This window comes from Hemitrygon akajei, chromosome 12 (genome assembly GCF_048418815.1).
Source record: "Hemitrygon akajei chromosome 12, sHemAka1.3, whole genome shotgun sequence".
NCBI lineage: Eukaryota > Metazoa > Chordata > Chondrichthyes > Myliobatiformes > Dasyatidae > Hemitrygon > Hemitrygon akajei.
The window spans coordinates 77844238-77868008 of NC_133135.1; the positions used below are offsets into that span (position 1 = coordinate 77844238).

Consider the following 23771-nt stretch of genomic DNA (forward strand, 5'->3'; position numbering starts at 1 on the left):
CTCAGGGGTTGGTGTTGGGACCACTTATTTTCATATTATATGTAAATGATTTTACTGATGGGATTGATAACTTTGTGGCCAGTTTGCAGACAATGCACAGACAGGTAGAGGGGCAGGTCATGCTGAGGAAGCAGAAGACTTAAATAGGAAGAATCGGCAAAACAGTGGCAGATGGAATACAGTGCAGGCAAGTGTATGGTCGTGCATTTTGATAGAATGAATAAAGGCGTAGATTGTATTGTAAATGGGGAAAATATTTTGAAATCAGAGGTGCAAAGGGACTTGAAAGTCCTTGTGCAGGATTCCCTAAAGATTTACTTGTAAGTTGAGTCAGTTGTAAGGAAGGCAAATGCAATTTTAGCATTAATTTTGAAAGGACCAGAATATAAAAGCAAGGATATTACGCTGAGGCTATATAAAGCATTGGTCAGACTGCATTTTGAGTGTGGTGTACAGTTTTGGACCCCTTATCTGAGAAAAGCTGTCCTGGAATGGGGGAGGGTCCAGAGGTGATTCACAATAATTATTCCAGGCACAAAAGAGTTTAATTATGAGGTGCATTTGATGCCTCTTGTCCTGCACTTGTTGGAGTTTACAGCATTTGGACGGGGGGGGGGGGGGGGTGCCTCATTGAAACCTATTGAATACTGTATTGAAAGGCTTATAGGGGGTGGATGTGGAGATGATTTTCCTATAGTGGAGGAGTCCAGGACCAGTGAGTACAATTTCAGAATAGAGGGGCATCTATTTAGAACACAAATGAGGAAGAAATTCTTTAGCCAGAGGGTGTTGAATCTGTGGAGTTCATTGCCACAGATGGCTATGGAGGCCAAGTCATTAAAGCGGAGATTGATAGGTTCTTGATTAGTGAAGATGTGATAGGTTACCGGGAGAAGGCGGGAGAATGGAGTTAAGGGGGATAATAAATAAGCCATGATGGAGCCAACTTGAAGGGCTGAAGGAGCATATTGAGCCATATACCTTGTGGTCTCATCGGGATTGGGCTGGACTGCTGCAATGCCAGCAGGTTCCACTCCAGTATGACTCATCTTTGAAAAAGGAAGAATGTTATTTGTCACATAGGATTAGTCTTGTTATGTTCAGAATTTTGTTGCAAAACAAAACAAAAATCAGAACCATAAGTTTTTGAGTCTGTGTTTTAATGCCTTGTGTTTTTCCATTTATCACCCTTGTATGTGGGACTGAATATTCCTTCATTAGATAGAATTGTTTCTATCATTTCTATCATTGTTTCAGTGGAAGATGTTCCCGTTTTCTTCGGTGTGCACATACAACTTTGACCCATGAGTATCTGTTGCTGGCCTCTTGACTATGCCAAGGATTAATGGAAAGAGCAGAGCTTTCCTTGGGTGATGGAAATTGGATGGTGGGATGAGGGAGCTGCCAATGAAAGTATGCTGCCTATGAGGTTGCAGAGGGAGTTGGGAACGGTGATGCATACAGTTGATTGAAGTGATTGCCATAAATTTAATATCTTTATACTGTCCACTGCCCCTCTGCAAACAATTCCGTTGCAGGATCTTGACATAAAACCTTGACGATATCTTAGCCTTCACAAATGTTGCCTGATCTGCTGAGTTCCTCCAGCAGTTTGCTTTCTCTTGCTCCAGATTCTTGCATCTGCAGACCCTTATGTCACTTTAAATTGATAGTGCTGGGCGTTATCCTGCCGATCGTTTCTAAATGTTGAGCTGGTTTATGGCCTGGAGACCCCTCTTGACTTTCATTACTAGTTGGTCATCTCTGTCTGGTGCAGACTACAATTACAAGAGCTGTCTGACCCACTTTTACTGTCCAAATGGAGGTGGTGAAAAACATTGTTCGTTATTGCTACTTTGGCAGCTTGACCTCTCTGTGGGAGTTGGGAGTGTTATGTGTGGTAAGGACAGAGAATAATGTAGGCAAGGGTGGAACATTAATATTCACATTGGCCTTAACTTGTAAGATCACTGAATGACTTGTGACGAATGACCTCTATAAATGAGGAATTCTATTTCCTGGTTGGTATTATCCCAGTCACATCTTGCCAGCCACTTCTAATGGTGTGCCTGCCAAAATGCTGCCCTGCACCAACACCTTATTGCCCACTCTTCAGCCCATCCCTATTCCATTTGCACTGGGTATCCCTCCTGATCACTATCTTGTGCACCAGGACTCAAGTATTATGCTTTGTGAGTTGTGAAGCCCTTTTCCTCATTTCTGCTGTGCCCTGTGCTCTATAGCAGCCATTCTGTGCACTCTTGGCCACAGTCCGTTTTGCTTTCAGATCTGATGCCCCTCTGAAGAGAAAATGCTGATTGCAGCACTAAATTGAGCATGATCTCATCATGAGCTACACAGATCCCATTTTTGTTCCTTTTTTTTATTTAATCCCTGTTTCAAACAGCCAATTTCATGAATTTTTTTTGTATGGAACAGCCTTATATATTGTTATTAAATGGAAAAATTGGAGTTTTCATGCAAAAGGCAACTTGTGTTGAGATTTATTAAAATGGTGTAGCTGCATGCGGAAAGTCATAGAGAAGGAGAAAAAATGAAATCAAATCTTTGGAGAGAGGTGACATGTGATCAGAAAAACCCTAATGAGAGTTGTATGCAGGCCTTTGAAAAGTAGCAAAGATGTGGGCTTTGAATTACAATGGGTGTTAGAAAATACATGTCAAAAAGCCCAAAAATGTTATAATAGTCATGGAGGGAGAGGTTGGTTTCAATATGTAGGTATATTGGGAGAGCCAGGTTGGTGCTCGATCCCAAGAAGGGGAATTTGTAAATTTGTAGAATGCCTACAAGGTGGCTTTTTAAGAACACTTTGTGGTTGAACCCACTAAGGGATCAGGTCTTCTGGACTGGGTGTTGTGCAATGAACTGGAATTGATTAGAGAGCTTAAGATAAAGAAACCTTTGGGGAGCAGTGATCATAATATGATAGAATTCACCCCGCAATTTGAAAAGGAGAAGCTAAAGTCAGATATATAAGTATTACTATGGAGTAAAGTCAATTACAGAGGCATGAGAGAAGAGCTGGCCAGTGTTGATAGGTAGGAGACACTAGCAGAGATGACGACAGAACAGCAATCGCTGGAGTTTATGGGAACAACTCAAAAGATGCAGGATGATGCAACCATAGCTGCCAAGAGAAGTCAAAGCCAGCATAAAAGCCAAGGAGTGGGCAGATACTGTAATAGAGCAAAAATTAATGGGAAGTTAGAGGATTGGGAAGCTTTAAAAACCAGCAGAAATAACAAGTCATAATGAGGGCAAAGATAGAATACGAATGTAAGCTAGCCAATAATATTAAAGGAGATAGCAAAAGTTTCTTGTGATATAAAGTATAAAAGAGGGTCGAGAGTAGATACTGGAATATGATGTTGGAGAGGTAGTAATGGGGGACAAGGAAATGGTGGATGAACTGAATAAGTACTTTTGCATCAGTCTTCACTGTGGAAGACATGCCAGAAGTTCAAGAGTGTCAGGAGGCAGAAGTGAGTGAAGTTGCCATTACTAGGGAGAAGGTGCTTGGGAAACGGAAAAGTCTGAGGGTAGATAAATCACCTGGACCACATGGTCTACACTACAGGGTTCTGAAAGAGGTAGCTGAAGAGATTGTGGAGGCATTAGTAATGATCTTTGATTCTGGCTTCATTCCTGAGGAATGGAAAATTGCTATCTTCAAGAAGGAAGAAAGGAAAGTGTAGGCCAGTTAGCCTGACCTCAGTGGTTGGAAATATATTGGAGTCAACTGTTAGGATGAGGTTTCGGGGTACTTGGAAGCACATGATAAAATAGGCCATAGTCAGCATTGTTTCCTCGTGGGAAAATCTCACCTGACAAATCTGTTGGAATGCTTTCAAGAAATAACAAGCAAGAAAGTCAGAGGAGAATTGGTGAATGTTCTGTACTTGGGTTTTTGAAGACCTTTGACAAGGCTGCACAACAAGTTAAGAGCCATGCATTTATAGGTAGGATGCTGGCATGGATAGAGCATTGGCTGATTGGTAGGGGGCAAAGAGTGGGAATAAAGGGAGCCTTTACTGGTTAGCTCTGGTAACTAGGGGTGTTCCACGGGTCTGTGTTGGGACTGATTTGTTTTACCTTGTATGTCAATAATTTGGATAACAGAATTGTTGGCTTTGTGGCCAAGTTTGCGGATGATACAAAGATAGGTGGAGGGACAGCTAGTGTTGAGGAAGCAGAGAGGCTGCAGAAGGGCTTGGACAGATTGGGGAATAGGCAAAGAAGAGGTAAATGGAATACAGACTTGGGAAATATATGGTCATACACTTCGGTGGAAAAAATAAAAGCGTAGACTATTTTGTAAATGTGGAGAAAATTTAAAAATCTGAAATGCAAAGGTACTTGGGAGGCCTCATGCAGGATTCTGTAAAGGTTACTCTGCAAGTTGAATCTGTGGTAAGGAGGGAAATGCAGTGATAGCATTCATTTTAAGAGGACCCAGAATATAAAAACAAGGATGTAATGTTGAGGCTTAATGTGCAGCTTCACTTGGACTATTGTGAGCAGTTTTGGGCACTTTATCTAAGAAAGGTTGTGTTGGCATTGGAGAGGGTTCAGATGAGGTTCACAAAAATAATTCCAAGATTGAAAGAGTTGATTTATGCAGAACATTTGATGGCTCTGGGCCTGTACGCTCTGGAATTTAGAAGATTGTGGGGGGGGGGGGGGGTGATCTCATTGAAACTCATCAAATGGTGCAAGTCCTCGATAGCATGGATGTGTAGAGGACGTTTCCTATAGTGGGGGAGCCTAAGACCAGAGGTCACGGCCTCAGAGTAGAGCGATACCATTTAGAACAGAGATGAGGAGGAATTTCTTCAGCCAGAGAGTGGTGAATCTGTGGAATTTGTTGCCACAGGTGGCTGTGGATGCCAAGTCATTGGGTATATTTAAGACAGAGGTTGATAGACTCTTGATTAGTCAGGGCATGAATGGTTACGGAGAGTAGGCAGGAGATTGGGACTGAGAAGGAAATGGATCAGTCATGATGAAATGGTGGAGCAGACTCTATGGACCAAATGGCCTAATACTATTCCTATATCTTGTGGTGTTAGGTCTTAATGGTCTAATCAGTCATTCCCCACCTTCTCCCATACTAATTACTGTCTCTTAAAAACAGTAATAAACATAAATTAAATCATCCTTAAATTTTGAATAAATGGGCAAGTTTATATTCTCTTTATGATCTATGGACACAAATATTCATACCTAGAGTGCCTGGACTTTTACACGGTCCTGTAGTAATTTTATGTATTGCACTCTACAGCTGCCACAAAAAAATTCATGACATATCAGAGTGATGATAAATCTGATTCTGATTAGATCTCTGTTGTGGATTGAGAGTGGGAAGGAGACTGGGAGAGGGGAATCATGGTTGGGAAAAGGGAGGGAGGGAGCGAGAAGCACGAAAGAACATTCTGTAATGATCAATAAACCAATTGTTCAAATGACCTTGCCTGGTGACCTTGTCTGCACCCACACCACACCCCACCCCTAGCACTCCTCTGCTGCCGGTTCCACGCCCCCCTGCAGCACTTCATGTTGACAAATACAGTACAGTGCAAAAGTCGTAGGCACTCCAGTACTGAATGACTTTGCACTGTGGCATGACAGCAAATTACATGACATGTAATAAATCAAATTCTGATGGAAGGGTGACAAGTGCCTGTCAATGACTGATGGGAAAATACTACGCATTCACTGTATTGAAATCACAGTGACTGCAAATTGTTCCGTCGCAATTCTTTCAAAAATAAAAAGACAAAATTGCTTAACTTTTAATAGACATAACTGTGTTTCAGCAGTGATTGGCCTTGTATTGTTAAGTCTATTGTTGATAATGACTCCACTCTGCCTCAGATGCAAAATGAGTCCAGAAAATGAAAGAAAAATTAGTTCTAGTGGTTTTTGCTGTGTATGATTGATAGCTTTTACTTGTACTAAAGTGGAAAATACTAAGATTAGTTCACCACAGTGCTTGGTAATTTTTCTATTATGTGAATTTGTTCCAGGAAATGCAACAGAAAATCTCCATTCTGAAAATTTCTGAAATAATAGCTTTTTGAAGCAAGCGACTCTTTGAAAAATATTTCCAAATATTCACAAACCTGATAAGTCAAAACTCCATGTAAAAAGCTTTTAAATTTTGCATAATTTCAGTATAATTTACTTGAATATTGTAACAAATTTTTATTTTAAAAACTACATCAGATAAATAAACACCATTGGTTTAATTCCAAATTTAACTCTGATCTGAATGCAGCTCAATACCAAGGATTTTAGGGAAGGGTTAGGGAAGGCCCCAATATAGTAATCACAGCTTATGTATCACATTTTTTCTCTCTCTGAGGTAGTCTTCAGTTTGTACGAAAATAGTCCAGTTACTTGGTCAAAATGAGATCGACCATCACAAACGCCAGGTGGTTATCGTGAGCCAAGACAGCTTTTATAGAGTCCTGACGCCTGAACAGAAAGGAAAAGCAATGAAGGGTCAGTTTAACTTTGATCACCCAGGTATGTAAATCATAAATAAGTTTTCAATTGAAAGCATAGTTTTGATTTCTAATCTACTGGAACTGCAGTTATTTTTTTTTGCTTGCAGATGCCTTTGATAACGAATTGATATTCAATACCCTGAGAGATATTATTGAAGGAAAAATAGTTGAGATTCCTGTATATGACTTTGTTTCCCACTCCAGGTAAATGTAAATTGCTTTTTATAGAAATATTTTTTTTACTTTTTCCATCAATGAAAAATGCACACACGTCAGCTGGACTTTGGAATTGATAAACATGTCATGGGTGGACAATGCAATAAATAGTTCATACTTGCAGAGCAGCAAGATCCAGAAATTGATGCCTGATGTGTGCTAAATTTAATGATCTGTGTGAAAGTGCAACATTTTTTTAAGAATTACAGCTTTGGCTTTGTAGTTTAAAAAAAAAAAAATTTTTTTTGAAATGTAGCCACAGTTGTGTAGGAAGTGTCAAACTAGAATATCTCAAACAATAATGATTAGCTCACCTGTTCTGAGGGATGAATGTTGGTCAAGATACTAGGTCAACTGCCATCCTTTTTGAATAGTTTTGTGAAAATTATGCTGTGCTGATTTAATGCCGTATTTGAAAATGCACCTTGCTGCAGCATTTCTTCAGCAGTGCACTGAAAATCAAGGATTTTTGACTGAGTTGATCTTTTGACTGCAAAATGCTGCAAAAATGTGGTTCCACAGCATGGCTGGAAGGGTGTAATTGTTTCCTCCTTGAGTTTGTTTTTCCGCGTATTTGCTTTTTCATGACATTGTAGTGTTCTGGTATTCTTAGCAAAACTTCCTGGTTGGTGACTAGACAGTCTGTGGTAATCCCAAATTGTTCTGTGCCCTGGTAAGCTCTCTTCCTTTGCCAACAACTAAGACCTGGTTAACATGAAGAAGATTGTTCACAACTTGTTTATTTTGAATTGAGCTTCCAGTCCTTTTGATCATCAAAAGTGTGTATGTTTTCGTATATCTAACCCCATTCATTCTATAACTCCATTCAGTCTATCTTGTATCTTTCATGCCATCATTTACTTCAGAAAAGCTAAAACCCATATCTTTGTGACCTCTGTACTTACTATTCCTGTATTCTTGCAGGCCTAAGCTCAAACTAAACCTCTGTGGTCTCTAACTCAGTTGGCACTGTGTCCCTTTTACTCATGACCTATATATCCCCTAATTTATATTGGTTCCCAGTCTAATAACCTAAGTTATAAAATTTCAGAATGGGTTTATCCATTCTCTTTCTCCATCTGTGCTCTACCATTGCTAATCATGTCATGGTCATGGCTCCGACTCCTTTGCTGAAGCTTGCCACCCCACTTTGAAGATGCTCCCCATACCACTTTCTTCGAGCAAGATTTTGGTCAACTCTTCTGTCTCTTCATGACTCATTGTTGAATTTGTCTGGAAGTTCATTTAAAGCCCACTGGGACATTTGCTGCACTGAAAATGCTATAAAAATGCAAATCAAAATAATCAGATGTTGTGTAAAAATTTAGGGTGTCTAGGCCAAGAGAGTTTGAGAAGAAATGGAAATGATTGTACAGTCTTGTGTGTTAAATGTCACAAGGATGTTAAAAATAGTACACATTTTCTTTTACCAAATAGTTGAAGGTACAGTATGCATTCCTGTTTGTTCATTTTGGCTCCCTTTGAATAGTCATGGTCTGGAGTGCTGGGCACGAGTTAACATTAATGTTTTCCCCAAGCTTCCATGTGTGATTTATCTGCAGTCTTCTATGAAGGCCAAATGACAGTTTGATTTGGGGTTAGCCTTGCCCAATTGAAATGACCAGTTAGGACACTTGTTAAGTTTAATCTCAGTTTCAATAAGTTCAGGCTGATGAGCCAGCACACCAAGTAGGAGGATGCTTCTTAGCGGAAATGACAAACTGACAGTGGACAAACTGAAGCAGACGTGAAAGGGAGGAGGCAGGATGGAGCTCAAGTGGATTTGAAAAGGGGAAGTTAGAGTGTGGCTTAGGGTGGCCTGAAAGGAAGATGGCAGGCTGGAGCTCAAGTTGACACAGAAGGCAGAAGGTAGGTGGCGCTCAAGCGGACCTAAGAGGATGGTGACCCGGTGGACTGTATAGGGTGAACCTACTGCAAGGATGGACGAAGCAAAGGGGCAACTAAACAAGGATTGTGCAATGGTAATCAGCCACAGAGTGACTGTAAATGAACTGGGCAAAGTGAAAAATGTGCAGACTTGGCACAGATCAATGGCCGTACATAGGATTAGTTTAGAGAGCTGCAAGGGTGGCTTAAGACATGTTGGACTAAAGACCTGCTTCTGTGCGGTGTAACACCATATCTAATTGAAAACCTATGCTGAAATAGCCAGAATAAAGATCAAGTGATTATATGTGATGTCTAGCTTCTTGGACAGAGGAAGAATTTTTTTTCATTTATTTCTGAGCTTAGAAGCAAGCTTGTTCATCAAGCTTCTACAAATCCACCTTTTTTACTATATCCAATTCCCCCTAACTCCCCCCTCAGCTTTGTCTCTTCTTGCACGGCATCTTCTTCCATCTGGGTTTAGATTTTGGATTTGGGTTTTGGTAATTTTTCTCTGCCTTCGGGATGGATTGTTCTTCTTCCTCTGGATTAGATTTTGCCGCACTCTGCTTTTTATTTTTAAGTGGCTGGAATGGAATTTTCAGGTCATCACCAATTTGGGTCACTGTGACCAAAATTTTCTGTTCAGAATTTGTCAAGTGTTGTCATAGATAGTGTTGGGGATTTTTAAAGTAAGTTTATGTTGAATTGTGTCTTTTTACTTCCTGTGCTTAAGGAAATTGAAGTTGCTTTTCCATCTCTGTTTCTAACATGGCAATGTGTTCAACTTTAGTCTTAACCTGTTCAATTTGTAATGTCATTAATCTGTGTGCAAAACTGAGTTGTATCATTAATAGCTATAGAAAATTCATCATCAGGTTGCTAGGCTTGTTGTAACTACACTCAAACCATGTTTTGGGTTTGGGTAATGCTGCCATCTCTGTTGGAAGAAATATTGTATTTGGAGTAGCAAAGAGACGCGCTTTTCTGGACACAATAAAGTAGGAGGCCAAAGCAGTTGAAACTTAATGCACTTCGTGTTCTGAACTACAACCAAGAAAGAAGTTTGTACAAATATGAATGCAAAGAGAGGCAAGATAAAGGAGAGATTTAAAATGCATCTTTTTTCAATCAATGGAATCTGCATTTAGTGTCTGAGAGTTCAGTGGTAATGATGGAATTACTTGTTAGCACTTTCCAGTTTCCATGTTCCGATTATTTATTTCTGTTTGCTTTCCAGAAAATCTGAAACAGTGACTGTCTACCCAGCAGATGTGGTGCTATTTGAAGGCATCTTGGCCTTTTACATGCAGGATATCCGGGACATGTTTCAGATGAAGCTGTTTGTGGACACTGATGCGGACACCAGACTGTCACGCAGAGGTACAGGGCAGGTAGAAACTATTGTGATGTGGTTTGTTTTTATGATGTCTGTATAAATTTGATTTCCCAAAACAAAAAAGGATCAAAGTTCATCCCTTTTCAGAGGACCACAATTGATGACTTGATCTCAAATAAGATGTACAGTCGGCCCTCCTTATCTGCAGGTTCCGCATGCACGGATTCAACCAACGGTGGATCAGGAAAACCCAGAAGTTCTCTCTCCAGTACTCATTGTTTGAGCATATACAGACTATTTTTTCTTGTCATTATTCCCTAAACAATACAGTATAACAACTATTTACATAGCATTTACATTGTATTTGGTATTATAAGTAATCTAGAAATAACTTAAAAGTACAGGCAGTCCCCGGGTTATGAATGAGTTCCATTCCTAAGTCCGTCTTTAAGTCGGATTTGAAGTCAGTACAGGTACATATGGTATTACAGGTTTCCCCCACAATCCGAAGGTAGAGCGTTCCTATGAAACCGTTTGCAAACCAAAATGTCGTAAAGCAAAGAAGCAACTACCATTAATTTGTATGGGAAAAATTTTTGAGCGTTCACAGACCCAAAAAATAACCTACCAAATCATGCCAAATAACACTAACATATAGTAAAAGCAGGAATGGTATGATAAATATACACCCTATATAAAGTAGAAATATTGTATGTACGGTGTAGTTTCACTTATCAAAATCGGGAAGACAGCGAGCCAAAGTCGATTTGGAGGAAAAAAATCGGCACGTACGCATGTACACGCATGCACAAACAACTGCCTGCACAAGGTTTCGCGGTCATTGTAGTCTTTCTTGGGGTAAACACATGTATAAAGCGGGCGTCTTTTTTTCGTAAAAGCGAATACAGGTACTAATGTAGGTCTTTCATAACAGCGAGTTGTCGTAAAGTGAACATTCGAAAAATGGGGGACACCTGTATTTAGCGTCAGTTAGTCAAACGTTTTTCTTAGTGTATAGTATATATTTTACCTTTCTATGCATATAGAACACTTAAGAAATATATGTATTTCAATAATTAAACCACTGCGTTGCTTAGTAATAATTGTAGCTTTCATCGGGGCAGGGCCTTTCTCACTTTATCCTTTAAAATTGTTCCGGTCATTGACCGACTGTAGCCTAACGCTTTTCCAATGACCGATGGTGTTTCACCTCTTTCCGATTGGTGTTTCACCTCTTTCCGATCGCTTTATTACTTCCACCTTATTTTCAATCATGATCGTGATTATTTTCGTGAACAGAAACACCGCGGATTCAGAGCTTCACTGCCGGGTCCTAATGTCCACTGCATTGAACATGTTAAATAAAGTCCGGGGTTCCGCTAGGTTCCAAAGACCACCGCACTGTGACAGATTAAATAAGGGACTTGAGCACCCGTGTTTTTTGGTATCCACGGGGGCGGGGGGGGGGGAGTCTCGGAACCAGTCCCCTGTGGATAAGGAGGGCCGACTATATTTGGTTTCTGAAAAATCAGTGATAATATCAGTAGACAGATCTATGACGACCATTTGTGAGCAGGACTCTGGAAGAGAGAGCACCATGTTGCTTGAACCCATTGTCTGGACTCGGCTCAGTTTGGGCCCTTGGCCATCTTTCACTTGGCCCATTCAAAAGTTCTACTTTACCATCTGCCTTCCTTGAAGGTGGGTGGACAAAGTTTAGGAGTATTAGACTGATACCAGAAATTATGGATCAGGCCCTAATACGGAATAGTCTTGGCTGTGCCACAGGATGCAAAGAAAATGTGTTATTTATAAAATGGATCTCGTTCATTTGCCCTGAGGATTCATAAAGAAACAATGGAAATTCTGATTGTAGAGAGTTCTCCACAGGAGCAGAATTGTGCCATTCAGCCCATCGAGTCTGCTCCACCGTTCCTCTCAACCCCATGCACCTGCCTTCTCTATATCCTTTGATGCCCTGACCAATCAGGAAACTATCAGCTTCTGCCTTAAATATTCTCACGGACTTGGCCTCTACCACAGTCTGTGGCAGAGCATTCCACAGATTCGCTACTCTCTGGCTAAAATAATTCCTCCTTACTTCTGTTTTAAAGGGTCGCCCTCAATTTTGAGGCTGTTCCTTCTAGTTCCGGATACTCCCACCATAGGAAACGTCCTCTCCACATCCACCCTATCTAGTCCTTTCAACATTCAGTATCCATGCATTCGGCATCTGCCATCCATGCCTGTATCTTTCCTGTAACGTCGTTCGATTTTATCTCGTTAAGTATCCTCAAGTGTGCTTATCAAATGCCTTCTGAAACTCCAAGTAAATGAAATCCACTGCCCCACTGCCTCTTTTTGTCCACCCTGTTCACTACTTCCTCAAAGAATTCTAACAGATTAGTCAGGCAAATTTTCCCTTTATGGAATCTATGCTGACTTTGACTTATTTTTTCATTAGTCTCCAAGTACCTCAAAATCTCATTCTTAATAATAGACTCCAGTACTTTCCCAACTACCAAGGTTAGGCTAACTGGTCTATAATTTCCTTTGTTTTGCCTTTCTCCCTTCTTAAAGAGTAGGATGACATTTGCAACCTTCCAGTCCTCTGGGACCATGCCAGAATCAAATGATTCTTGAAAGATCATAACCGATGCATCCATTACCTCTTCAGCAACATCTCTCAGGATGTGGTCCATCTGGCCCAGGTGACTTATCCACCTTAAGACCTTTGAGCTTGCTTTGCACTTCTTCCTTTGTAACAACAATGGCCCTCACTCCTGCTCCCTGACACTCACGGAACTCTGGCACACTGCTAGCGTCTTCCACAGTGAAGACAGATGTAAAGTACTCATTAAGTTCATCTGCCATTTCTTTATCCTCCATTACTACCTCACCAGCAAATTTCAGTGGTCCAGTATCAACTCTCACCTCCCTTTTTTCTCTTTATATAACTGAAAAAACTTTTGGTATTGAATTGAATTGAATTTCGGTTTATTGTCATTTAGAAACTACAACTGCAATGCAGTTAAAAAATGAAACAACATTTCAGTAATATTCTGCTTTATATTACTGGCTAGTCTGTTGTCAATACCTCTTCCATGTCTCTTAAGTTGCCACTGAATCTTTAATGGAAGACTTCTAGGATTTGGATGCATAAAACTCAAAAGTTTGTTTTATCCAGTGTTACCTGTCATTCAGTAGCATTTTATATAATCAACAGCCTAAGGTTAGGCAATTAATTTCCTTTTTAAAATCCAAAGAATAATGGATCTATGCATTTTTAACTGGTGTGCAGTAATTTCAGTAAATGATGTTTGTTCTTGAATGAGAAATAATGAAACATTTGGAGATATTCACATTTGAAGGAAGTAAAACGGGATGAGAAAGGTAGAACTAAAGGTAAGAAGAAATTATTTTTGAATGATTTCTCTGAATATTCACTTTGTACCTCCTGCTTGTTTTCAGTATTAAGAGACATCAGTGAAAGGCAGCGGGACCTAGAACAAGTTTTAACACAGTACATAACATTTGTCAAGCCAGCTTTTGAAGAATTCTGCCTCCCTGTAAGTATAACAATTGTACAACTACCATGCAATCATTTTGGAAATTAAATAAAAGGAAATATATGAAGTTACTTGGTCAACTAAGTTACTTGAGAACATATAATCATAAGAAATAGGAGCAAGGGCAGACCATTTAGCCTCTCATGTCTGCTTCAATAATTAATAAGTGTTGATTAATCTTTTACTTTGAGACTTCTACTAATACCATACTCCTTGACTCCTTTGATATCGTAAAGCCTATTGACCTGTTAGGAATGTACTCAAAAAGTAATCCTCCTCTTAAACAGAGTATTCCAAAGGTTCATTACTTTCTGGGTAAAGAAAATTTTCTTCAACTCATTCTGAAATATAACAAAAATATCAGTCTCACCAGGACCATTTCAGAGACTCCTCAATCTGAGAGTGCTAGATCAATTATGCTATTACAGAGAGGAATTGTTCTGTTGGCAACTGTCCTATAGCTATTCTCCTGGGAGAGGGACTGGGAAGGATCTTGTCATTCTATTACCATGGCCATAACTTTATAACATGCAGCACTTTTTCTCAAGTTCTAAATTTGCTTCCCCAAGATTTGGAATCCTGTTCACTTCTTCATCATTAAATCTTGATCAAAACAGTTGAGTTTCCAAAATTCAGTACATTAATGCAGACACAGCTTTTCGTATCATCTTTGATGCAAAGTTAAAATAGCCTTATTTTGAAATTTGCCGTCCTTGAGAGATTTCGATGGTTTTAATAACTTTGTTAGTACTGACTTCAACTGACCTGTCTAATTCTCTTTTTTTTCTTTCATAACAATAAACACTGTATACATTTCCTACCCCAGAAATTTCTTAGGAAAGCTACAAGGCTTAGACCATTTAAATTTTTCAATATTAATCTTGACTCAAATAAACTTCCCACTCTTAGATGATTTTCATTCATCCAAGGAGCTTCAAATCTTGTACCTGTTGGTAATTGGATTCTTCTTTTAAAATTTTTCCAATAATGAAATACTTTCACAAATCAGGTACATTTGCTTTCTTGCATCTAAATTTTAAACTACAGAAATCTATTTTTTTATTGGTAATTATACTTATGAAGCTTTACCTTATTAATTTTGTTTGAAGTATGTTGACTGCCTCAAACAGCACCCATTCTTTATAGGAATATGGAAAATGTTCTCTTAGCGACTGTGGAAACAAGGTTGCAAAGTGACAGACAGACATACTTTATTGATCCCGAGGGAAATTGGGTTTCGTTACAGTCACACCAACCAAGAATAGTGTAGAAATATAGCAATATAAAACAATAAATAATTAAATAATCATAAGTACATTATTCCAAGTGGGAATAAATCCAGGACCAGCCTATTGGCTCAGGGTGTCTGACACTGAGGGAGGAGTTGTAAAGTTTGATGGCCACAGGTAGGAATGACTTCCTATGATGCTCAGTGTTACATCTCGGTGGAATGAGTCTCAGGCTGAATGTACTCCTGTGCCTAACCAGTACATTATGGAGTGGATGGGAGACATTGTCCAAGATGCAATGCAACTTGGACAGCATCCTCTTTTCAGACACCACCATCAGAGAGTCCAGTTCCACTCCCACAACATCACTGGCCTTACAAATGAGTTTGTTGATTCTGTTGGTGTCTGCTACCCTCAGTCTGCTGCCCCAGCACACAACAGCAAACATGATAGCACTGGCCACCACAGACTCGTAGAACACTCTCAGCATCGTCCAGCAGATGTTAAAGGACCTCAGTCTCCTCAGGAAGTAGAGAGGGCTCTGACCCTTCTTGTAGACAGCCTCAGTGTTCTCAGTGATCGAGTTGAAATCAAGTATTCCATAAACTTATAGACATGAGGAAAAGTTGAAAATGATGTGGAATAGCCCAATTTTAAAGAAAGGTTTAAAGGCAGTAGGAGGAATCAATATCAGAAATGAATTAGAATCATTTTGGAGGGAGCTGGTGGAATTGTGTATAAAGGCCTTTGAACTAAAATAGTAATGTAGGATGTAACAAAGGTAAAATAATAAACATGGACACTTTAATTTACATAATTCTGGCAAACCAACTTTACCAAAAAACATGGTGAATGAGTTGACATGATGGGTGAAGATAGTTGTTTAGACTGTTTTATTGAGGAACTGACAAGGGAGCAGGCTATTTTGATCTGCTATTGTGTAATGAGAAAGGATTTGATCGTTCTGAGTAAGGGACTTTCAAGGACGTGGGATTATAATATGATATAATTTTATGTAAAAAAAAATTAAAGTGGTTTTTGTTCAATCTGAAACTGGAATCTTAAACCTGTGAGGCATCAGTTAATTATTGTAAAGTGAAACACTACAGAAGAAGTATGGTAAACAAGCTATGGCCAAGTTTAAAAGAATTAAAAAATATATTACATGCAGGTTTATTTATTAAGGGCAAAATAAATAGAAATGTGGTCCTGCCATGTCTTTGAAAAGAAGTCAAAAGACTGAGAACGTTGCCAACAAATTAAACAGCGAGCCTAGAGATTGAAGCAACACACACAAAATGCTGGTGGAACATAGCAGGCCAGGCAGCATCTATAGGGAGAAGCACTGTCGACGTATCGGGCCGAGACCCTTCGTCAGGACTAACTGAAAGGAAGATTTGAAAGTAGGAGGGGGAGGGGAAAATGCGAAATGATAAGAGAAGACCAGAGGGTGTGGGCTGAAGCTGAGAGCCAGAATGGTGATTGGCAAAAGGGATACAAAGCTGGAGAAAGGAAAGGATCATGGGATGGGAGGCCTAGGGAGAAAGAAAGGGGGAGGGAAGCAGCAGAGGGAGATGGAGAACAGGCAGAGTGATGGGCAGAAAGAGGAAAAAAAAGAGGTGGGAAAAATAACAAAAAAAACTGAATATATCAGGGATGGGGTAAGAAGGGGAGGAGGGGCATTAACGGAAGTTAGAGAAGTCAATGTTAATGCCATCAGGTTGGAGGCTACCCAGCCGGTATATAAGGTGGTGTTCCTCCAACCTGAGTGTGGCTTCATCTTGACAGTAGAGGAGGCCATGGATAGACATATCAGAATGGGAATGGGATGTGGAATTAAAATGTGTGGCCATTGGGAGATCCTGCTTTCTCTGGCAGACAGAGCGTAGGAGTTCAGCGAAACGATTTCCCAGTCTGCGTCGGGTCTCACCAATATATAAAAGGCCACACCGTACGCAGTATACCACACCAGCCGACTCACAGGTGAAGTGTCGCCTCACCTGGAAGGACTGTCTGGGGTCCTGAATGGTGGTGAGGGAGGAAGTGTAAGGGCAGGTGTAGCACTTGTTCTGCTTGCAAGGATAAGTGCCAGGAGGGAGATTGGTGGGAAGAGATGGGGGGGGGGAATGAATGGACAAGGGAGTCGCGTAGCGAAGGATCCCTGCGGAAAGCAGAAAGAAGGAGGGAGAGCAAGATGAGATGGCGGAAGTTATGGAGAATTATACGTTGGATCCGGAGGCTGGTGGGGTGGTAGGTGAGGACAAGGGGGACCCTATCCTGACTGGGGTGGTGGGCAGATGGGGTGAGGGCAGATGTGCGGGAAATGGGAGAGATGCGTTTGAGAGCAGAGTTGATGGTGGAAGAAGGGAAGCCCGTTTGTTTAAAAAAGGACATCTTCATCCTGGAATGAAAAGCCTCATCCTGAGAGCAGATGCAGTGGAGACGGAGGAATTGGGAGAAGGGGATATCATTTATGCAAGAGACAGGGTGGGAAGAAGAATAGTCCAGGTAGCTGTGGGAGTCTGTAGGCTTATAGTAGATATCAGTAGATAGGCCATCTCCAGAGATGGAGACAGAAAGATCATGAAAGAGGAAGGAGGTGTCAGAAGTAGACCAGGTAAATTTGAGGGCAGAGTGTAAGTTGGAGGCAAAGTTAATGAAGTCAACGAGCTCAGCATGCATGCAGGAGGCAGCGCCAATGCAGTCGTCGATGTAGCAAAGGAAAAGAGGGGTGCGGATATCCGTATAGGCTTGGAACATGGACATCGACATTGCTTCTCCCTACAGAAAAAGGGTCTCGGGCCGAAACGTCGACATTGCTTCTCCCTATAGATGCTGCCTGGCCTGCTGCGTTCCACCAGTATTTTGTGTGCGTTGCTTGAATTTCCAGCATTTGCAGATTTCCTCGTGAAGCCTAGAGATTGTGAAGATTTCAGGATTTAGTGAAGAAGAATTAAGGGATTGATAAAGGAAAAGTAAGGTTTAAAAAAAATATGTATATTATCATAGTACTTGTGTTGCCATATACTACCTTCAGATTCATTTTCTTGCAGGCATTTACAAGAAAATGAAGAAATACAATAGAATTTATGAAATAATATACATAATACAGTCTATGCATAAGACAAAGTAGTCTTCTCAATTTTGTTTAGGTGTTGCCTGAAGTTAAATTTTTATCCTTTTATAAACTATACCTTGCTGTTTATTCTGGAGACCTCTCCTGCACTCTCCTTCCCTTTTACATTATCCTCACCTTTTAAGCTGTTGAACCTACCACACTACTATATAGTGTAAAGCCCTATCCACAGCCCTAGTTGTGCCATGTACCAGGCTCCTAGTCCCAGTGAGGCTCTGGTGGAGCTCATCCCATCAGAACAGTTCCCTCCTTCCTCAGTATTGGTGTCAATATCTCACAAGTTCAAACCCACTTCCCACACCAATCTTTAAGCCACACGTCTGGCTCGCTGATATTATTAACCCTGTGCCAATTGGCACGTGGCTCAGGTACCAATCCAGAGGTTATTACATTTTTTGATCTTATTTTTAATTTAGTCCCTAGCTGTTCAAATTCCTGCAAAAGAACCTCTTTCCTTGTTCTTCTTGTGACGTTGATATCCACATGGACCATGACAACTGAACTCTTCTCTCCCATGCCAAATTCCTCAATGAGATGTCTTGGACCTGGGCATCAGGCAAACAACACAGCCCTCGGAACAGAGAATTGTATATATTCCTATTTTGGATCCCCACTTACGGCTATACTTCTCTCCCCCTTTTTGAATGGCTTCCTGACGCATGATGCCATAGTTCAGTCGCTCACCCACTTGCAATCCTCACCACAAGCCACAATCTCAGACCTGCTGGAAAAGCTCACTGGCTGAGGCTTCTCCAGCACTACCACTCAGATCCTCGTATCTTCCTCAATCAGTCACACGCTCTTCCCCCTGACCACAGTCTGAACTTGGAGTTAATCCAATGAGTGACTGCCCTCTGAAACAGTGTCAAGGTAACTCTGTGTTTTAAGCTCCATTTCCAGGTCAAGTTAGACCATGAGTTCATCGAGCAGCCAGCACTTGCTGTAAATATGGATATCCAGGACCGTAATAAGACCAGAAGACATAGGAGCAGAATTAGGCCATTCAGCCCATCGAGTCTACTCAGTCATTCCATATTGGCTGATTTTATTATCCCTCTCAACTCCATTCTCCTGATTTCTCCCCATAACCTTTGACAACTTCACTAATCAAGAACCTGTCAGACTCCATGTTCAATAGACCCAATGACTTGGCCTCCACAGCCATCTGTGGCAGGTAATTCCACAGATTTACTACCCTTTGGTAAAAGAAATTCCTCCTCATCTCTATTTGAAATAGAGGTCTGTCAATTCTGAGGCTATGCCCTCTAGTCCTAGAATCCCTTACTATAGGAAACCTCCTCTCCATATCCATTCGATCCAGACCTTTCAATATTTGATAGGTTTGAATGAGATCCCGCCCCCCACCCCATTCTTCTAAACTCCAGCGAGTTCAGGCTCAGAGTCATCATACACTCCTCATGTGTACATTAACCTGTCATTCCTGGAATAATTATTGTGATCCTACTCTGGACCCTCCCCAACATCAGCACATCTTTTCTTAGATAAGGAGTCCAAAACTACTCACAATACTCCAAGTGTAGACTGACCATTGCCTTATAAAGACTCAGCATTGTATCTTTGCTTTTATATTCTAGTCCCCTTGAAATGAGTGCTAACATTGCATTTCCCATCTATACCACTGACTTAACCTTAAGGGAATTGGACATGTGGACTCCCGAGTCCCTTTGCACCTCTGATTTTTTTTTTTCATTTTCACCTCATTTCAAAAATAGTCCATGCCTTTTTTTCTCCTACCAAAGTACATGACCATATAATTTTCTACACTATATTCCATCTGCCCATTGCCCATTCTCATAATCTATCTGGGTCCTTTCACAAACTCCCTTCTTCCTCAGTTCCACTTGGCCTTCCACCTATCTTCATATTATCTGTAAATATGGCCACAAATCCATTTATTCTGTCATCAAAATTATTGACATATAACATGAAAAATGCGGTCCCAACACCAACCCCTACAGAACACTGCTAGTCATCGGTAGCCAACCAGAAAGGACCCTCTTTATACCCACTCCCTTCTTCCTCAACACTACCTGCCCCTCCACCTATATTTGTATCTTCTGCAAACATGGACAAAACCTAACAATTCCGTCATCAAAATCATGTACGTATGTGAAAATAAACAGTACCAACACCTACCCCTGGGGAACATCACTAGTTGCTGCTAGTCAACCAGCAGTCCCTCTTTATTCCCATTCTTTGCCTCCTGCCAGTCTTCTGTCCATGCCAGTTTCTTTCCCATAATGCCATGAGCTTTGGTTGAGCAGCTCATGCATGACACTTTGTCAAAGGCCTTCTAGAAATCTAAGTATACAGTATCGACTGGCTCTCCTTTCTTTGTCCTGGCTGTTATTTCCTCAAATAATTCCAACAGATTTGTCAGGCAAGATTTTGCTTGAGGGAAACAGTGTTGACTTTGGCCTATATTATCATGTGTCTCCAAGTACCCGAAAAACTCTTCCTTAATAATAGACCCCTTCAACATCTTCCCAATCACTGAAGTCGGGCTAAGTGAGCTATAATTTCCTTTCTTCTACCTCCCTCTTTAAAGAGTGGAGCAACATTTGCAATGCTTCCTCCAGAACCATGCCAGAATCTGTTATAACTTGAAAGATTACTAATGCCTCCACAATCTCTTCAGTTACCCCTTTTTCTAACCCCAAGGTGTAGTCCATCTGGTCCAGGTGGCTTATCTATCATGAGACTTTCTCATCTTCCTAAGCACCTTCTCCTTAGGAATAGCAACTACACTCACTTCTGCCCCTTGACACTTTCGAATTTCTGGCGTACTACTTGTGTCTTCTACAGTGAAGATTTAATAACTATTTTACTTAACTTTGAACCACTATATCTTTGATTTTGTTTTTCTCCTTCTGCCTCCCCCCCCCCCCCACCCCCATTACAACCTTTCCAGCGTAATTTTCCAGCGGTCCAATATTCACTCTCACCTCTCTTATTCCTTGTATATCGAAAGAAAACATTTTGCATTTTTTTTTTTTTGTTATTGGTTAGCTTACCTTCATATTTCCTGTTCTCTCCTTAAGGCCTTTTTTTAGTTGTCTTCTGTTTTTTTTAAAAGCTTCCCAATCCTCTAACTTCCTATTAATTTTTGCTATATTATATGACTTCTCTTCTCCTTTGACTTCCCTTGTCAGCCATGAATGCATCATTCTCCCTTTAGAATACTTCTTGGTTGAGATGTATCTATACAGCAGGTTCCAGATTGCTCCCAGAAACTCCAGCCATTGCTGTTCTGCCATCGTCCCTGCTAGTATCCCCTTCCAATCAACTTTGGCTCCTCTCTCATGCCTCTAATTCCCTCACTGTACTGCAGTACAGATCTACATGACTTTTTCTTTTACCTCTCAAACTGCAGGCTGAATTCTATCATATTATGATCACTACCTCCCAAGGGTTTCTGTACCTTAACTCCCTAATCAAAAATGGTTCATTACAAAACACACAATCCAGAATTGCTTTTTCCCCTAGTGGGCTTAACCACAGCTGCTCTTAAAAAGCCATCTAGTAGGCATTCTACAAATTCCATCTCTTGGGATCCAGCATCAATGTGATTTTCTGCAATTTACCTGCATGTTGAAATCCCCCATGACTATAGTAACATTGCCTTTTCTATCTCCTGTTGTAATTTATAGCCCACATCCTGGCTGCTGTTCAGAGGCCTGTATATAACTCCCAGCAGGATCTTTTTACCCTTGTAGTTTCTTAACTCCACTCACAACAATTCTACATCTTCCTATTCTATGTCTCCACTTTCTAAGGATTTGATTTCACTTTTTACCAATAGAGCCACCCCAGCCCCCTGCATACCTGCTTGTCCTTTTGTTACAATGTTTATCCTTGGATGCTAAGCTTCCAATTATGATTTTTTTTTCAGCCACGACTCTGTGATACCCACATCATACCTGCCAATCTCCAAGAGCATTACAAGGTCATCTACCTTATTTTGTAAACTGCATGCACTCAAATACAACACCTCCAGCCTGGAATTTATCACCCTTCTTAAATTGAACCCCTGTTACACCTTGTCATCCCATTGACTGCAAGTTTGCCCTATCAACTGCCTGTTCTTCCTCACAGTCTCACTACATGCTGCATCTAGATGGATACCAACTGCCCATCTTCAGTCTTATCACTCTGGTTCCCACCCCCTGCCAAGTTACTGTAAATCCTCCCCAACAGTTCTAGTGAACTTGCATTCAAAGATATTGCTCACCCTCAGATTCGGTGTAAACTATCCTTTTTGGACAGGTAACCCCTTCCCCAGAAGAGATCCCAATGATCCAGAATCTGAAACCCTGCCCCCTGCACCAATTCCTCAGCTACATATTCTTCTGCAAAATCATCCTTCCCCTCACTAGCATGTCACACAGGCAACAATCCAGGGATTATGACTCTGGTGGTCCAACTTTTCGTCTTTCTACCTAACTCCCTATATTCTCTTCAGGACCTTCTCCCTTTTCATGCCCATGTCATTAATACTATTATGTACCACGACTTCCAGTTGCTGAGTTTCCCCCTTTAGAATACTGTGCACCCGATCTGAGACATCTCTGACCCTGGCGCCTGGGAGGTAACGTGCCATTTAGGTGTCTCTTCCACATCCACAGAATCTCCTGCCTGCTCCTCTAACTATGGAATCCCCTATGACTGTTAGACTCTCTTCACCTCCCTTCCCTTCTAAGCCACAGTGGCAGATACTGTGCCAAAGAGCTAACCGCTGTGGTTTTCCTCTGCGAGGTTAACCCACCACCACCACCCCCTTCCAAGAGTATCCAAAGTGGTATATCTGTGGTTGAGGGGAACATTCACAGGGGTATTTTGCACTGGCTGCCTATCCCCTTTCATCCTCCTGCTAGTCCTGTCCTGCACTACCTGGCTGTGTGTTCTCAGCCTCCCGAATGATCCAGAGTTCAAAACCAGTTCTGCTTCTAATTCCTCAGCAAGGTCTGAAAGAAGCTGCAGCTGGATGCACTCCTTGCAGTTGTAGTCATCTTGGACACTTCAGGTTTCCTGCTTGGCATCCCCAATGCTCTAAGAAAGAAAGAAAAATTAAATGAGAAATTCTACCTATAGTCTTTGCCTCTCCTCACCAAAGTCTGAGCTCCCCACTCTAACACTGGCCCATTCGCACTATGGCTGCTCGGCTTAAGACTACCTTCTTTTTATTGGCCCGTGCCAGCATCTCCTTAGGATCTGTGACATGCCCAATGGGGTCCATTAGCTCCTACATCATGCAACTACAATGGATCACCTGATCCTGCATCCCTTCTTTATTTAATTAGCTGTAATTTTTTTTGAGTTAACTGTGCCTGTTGTTGCCTGCTACTCATCTATACTCCTTGCTGAAGGCACAGACCGATACTCCTATACTGGCCCACTCACACAACGGCCGATTCAAACTGGCCTTCAGGTCCTTGTCCACTGCCTCCTTTTGCCAATGCTTCAGTTCCCCCACTTAATACCACTTAAACCTTACTACTTTTTACTCGGCCAAGTGCATCTTACAAACGACGAGACTTGCTCTTTTCAATGGTTCTCGCTCCCGCTATTCCAAGGTGAAACTCAAAAGTTGATGTGAGTTCATGAAAGGTAAATTATGTGTGACAAAGTTGTCAAATTTTTTTTAATTATTCAAAATGGATAAGGAATAACCAGTGGATGTGGTTTATTTGGACCTTGAGAAGATCTTTGATAATGTGCCACAGACAAAATTGTGAAAAACAATGAGAGCACATGGTATTGGGGTAATGTTCTGATATGCACTGAGGTTTGGATAATGGAAGGGAAACAGGAATGAACAAGTCTATCTTGGGCTGGGAAGCTTTG

The 23771-nt window shown here is 41.0% G+C and overlaps 1 protein-coding gene across 2 annotated transcripts in view; it reads left to right on the forward strand.

Annotated features, from left to right (window-relative positions):
* The window catches only part of uck2a (uridine-cytidine kinase 2a), a 42366-nt gene that overhangs the window by 10879 nt on the left and 7716 nt on the right, over positions 1–23771 (forward strand). Inside the window, exons 2-6 of one of the 2 annotated variants that reach the window (XR_012101083.1) lie at positions 6390–6549; positions 6638–6734; positions 9874–10016; positions 13444–13541; positions 21820–23534. Coding sequence is in view for 1 of the 2 variants with exons in the window: in XM_073063553.1 (XP_072919654.1) it covers positions 6390–6549; positions 6638–6734; positions 9874–10016; positions 13444–13541 (498 nt within the window). In the remaining variant the exon portion in view is untranslated. The remainder of the gene's footprint in view (positions 1–6389; positions 6550–6637; positions 6735–9873; positions 10017–13443; positions 13542–21819; positions 23535–23771) is intronic. The other variant, XM_073063553.1, reaches the window with a different exon arrangement.